Here is a 3,030-nt window from a genome sequence, read left to right as displayed (position 1 = left end):
ATTAAATATGGAAGTGAACTTTTCTCTGTGAACACACCCCACTCTGTGTTTTTTAAAAGCTTTTTACAGACCCAGGAGATTGGCTGAATTTTTTCTAAAAACACTTGGTGTGTTTGCCATTGATCGGTTGTGTTTTGATATGAATGTGGACTAAGGAGAGTGAGTCATATGCCTCACACCCATTGTTGAAGGGTCCTGTTGGGAAATTAAAAACCATCACCTTATATAACGCTCGTACGGGTTAATCCTAGGCATGTAGTATATTGAACAGGAAGCATATTTTATTTCCACAAATGAATGCAACACCCTAACTATGAGATGTATTCTCCAAATGAATGTGAATGTTTTCAGGGAGAAATGATTTGATCTGCTGATACACAAATAGCCTATCAAATTCAACCTCAAAATAACTTCCTATACATGTGACGTCACCGACGGGCAAAAATATTTGACTATTACATCTACCCAAGTAAAAAGCCTTCCATTGGAAAACTATTTTTCCCCCCTTGAAATAAAAAAACCTTATTCACCTCCCATGCTTAGATGATTCTAGACGTGCTTAAGTAGTTGGGTGTCACTTTCATAGTGCAGATGGCTTTTGGCTCCTTGCAATTAAACATATAAATGAGAGCATTATCCAGCTTTTCTCAAATCACTAATAATCAAACTTCCTCTTCAAATGAGCACTCTTCAAATATGGTTTACCTCTCATTTGAAGTTACTGAGAAGTTTAGGCATTGAAATGCTTATGCAACCACATCATTTCTAATGCATGTGTTTTAAATATAATAGTCATTAAATGTTGAGATAGATAGATAGATAGATAGATAGATAGATAGATAGATAGATAGATAGATAGATAGATAGATAGATAGATAGATAGATAGATAGATAGATAGATAGATAGATAGATAGTATATGTGAATAGGCATGTTTATGAATATTCATACAAAGTCTTATCTAATCAGACTTAAACTATGCATGCCCCAAAATGTTCAAAAGCTGCGCTTATACAATCATCAACGCCTGCAGTATTTTCATCAGCTCCTGAGTCAAAACACATAGACCGATGTGTCCTTAGTCAAGTTGAAAACATAACATTCCGGGGGCAACATTAACGCATTTGATGACTTGTCTCCAGCGCATTTACGCAATGAATGATCGCGCTTACGTGCGAATGAAATCAATGATAAAGGCGGGGCGACAACAGATCACATAAATGCATGCACGTTGGAGCACATAAAAGGGTGCAAGGCTGTCGAGATGGTTTATTTGCGCTAAAACTTTGAACAGAGACGTATAACGACGTTGCTCGCTCAAGTGCCAAAGCTCTCTCCATTCAGGACCATGGAGAGCTCCAGTCTGAGGACGCGCATGGCTGTGTGCGCGCTGCTGCTCTGCTTGTTGACCGGAGCCAGAGCGAACGAATCGGAGCCGGAGATTGAGGTGGAACTGGACACGAGAGCCATCAGAGACTTTTACCCCAAAGACCCAAACCTGACAAGTGAAAAACAGCTTGTGAGTGATTCATATTTTTATTGCGCAGTTGAAAGCGTAACTTAGACTACATCGTGTATTTACACAAAAGTGTCACAACTTTTAATAGATTTTGCTTTATTTATCGTTGTGTGTGAAATGTTATATTGGCATGTTTTTAAAGAGACTTGACTGAAGGGACTGATTAGAAACATGTTTTGTCAAACCAGCTCGGGGCTCTGCAAGAAGTTCTGGAAAAGCTGCAGACGAAACGAATTCCACCTTGGGAGAAGAAATTTGGTCAAGTTCCCATGGTATATTTATATTATACATTTGATTTTAACATTGCGTATAAGTGCGAGTCTGTGGCTTGACATTGGTCATTGCGCAACACTGGCACTGTTGCATAGATAGGCTATTGTCTTGGATGTTTTTATATATGTTCATCATTAAATGAAACATCGATTTGTTTATCAATAAACAGTATTTGTTGAAAGAAATTTCATATTTTTTTTTATATGATCCACTACGTATCCAAACATAAGCCTTTACCAAGTGCGCTTTTACGCAGTGACTCAAATGCTGTAATGGCAAAAGTAACCTGATATCTCCTGTTTTCTCTTGCTAGTGTGATTTGGGGGAGCAGTGCGCGATCAGAAAAGGCTCGCGAATCGGAAAGATGTGCGATTGTCCGCGCGGAGCTCTCTGCAACTTTTTCTTGTTAAAGTGTTTGTGATGAAAAACACACATTACGGAATGGATTGGAATGAGATTGAGAGAATCCATATGCATTATATATCATAAATAACTACAATTTTATTTATATTAATATTTTTTTAAGTGAAGAGACTGAAGACACTGACGCAAAGTTGTAAAGAAACTGTTCTTCATATATTTGTGATGTAAACATGTACTGTCATATTTAATGTTAATCTGCTGTTTTGTGCATTAAAGTGCAAACTTGTTTTGTAAAATTGTCGGTGGATCAGTTGCCTACTTCTATATTTGCAGGAAAATGTGATTATGTTTTTGATAAAAATACAATAAAATTATTTTAAAGACCACTTTTTGCCATAAAACTTTAAGATAACCTATACAATACTGAATATAAAGGATTATTCAAATGATTGGGAAAGTTTCTACGAAAGCTAAATAAATAAATAAAGTAACACAAAAGAAATAAATTAATTGTGATCCATACACTCTACACAATTAGTTGAAAATGTTTACATTTTTGTTAAAATTCTGGACAGCAGTGTATTAGGATGGCAGCGTCCAAATAAGAATAGGATTAATAGAGTCTATTGCCCCTTTATAGCTGTTAAAACATTAATGAGGTTTAGTTTCCATATTCCATATTCAGATTCTGTAAAATTAATTAATCAGTAGTCAAATAAATATGTACATACACACATATAGGCTCCATATACATAGGCTACATGCATACATGGGCACATACATTAAAAAATTCACATTGTGTAAACAAATCAATTCTTCAATTTTTTTCTACAGTAGCCTATTATCATATTTAATTCACATTATATGTAATTAGGC

The 3,030-nt window shown here is 35.6% G+C and overlaps 1 protein-coding gene across 1 annotated transcript; it reads left to right on the top strand.

Moving 5' to 3' along the window:
• Window positions 1-1,236: 1,236 nt before the first annotated feature.
• On the top strand, window positions 1,237-2,450 carry cart2 (cocaine- and amphetamine-regulated transcript 2). Its single transcript, XM_039647076.2, has 3 exons — window positions 1,237-1,518; window positions 1,707-1,790; window positions 2,105-2,450. The coding sequence occupies exons 1-3, from the start codon at window positions 1,348-1,350 to the stop codon at window positions 2,210-2,212; spliced, it is 363 nt and encodes a 120-aa protein (XP_039503010.1). The 5' UTR covers window positions 1,237-1,347; the 3' UTR covers window positions 2,213-2,450.
• The last annotated feature ends 580 nt before the right edge of the window (window positions 2,451-3,030 follow it).

This window comes from Pimephales promelas, chromosome 25 (assembly GCF_988280905.1).
Source record: "Pimephales promelas chromosome 25, fPimPro1.hap1.1, whole genome shotgun sequence".
Lineage (NCBI taxonomy): Eukaryota > Metazoa > Chordata > Actinopteri > Cypriniformes > Leuciscidae > Pimephales > Pimephales promelas.
Note: the sequence above shows the minus strand (reverse complement) of the source record. Positions and strands in the feature narration are given on the sequence as shown.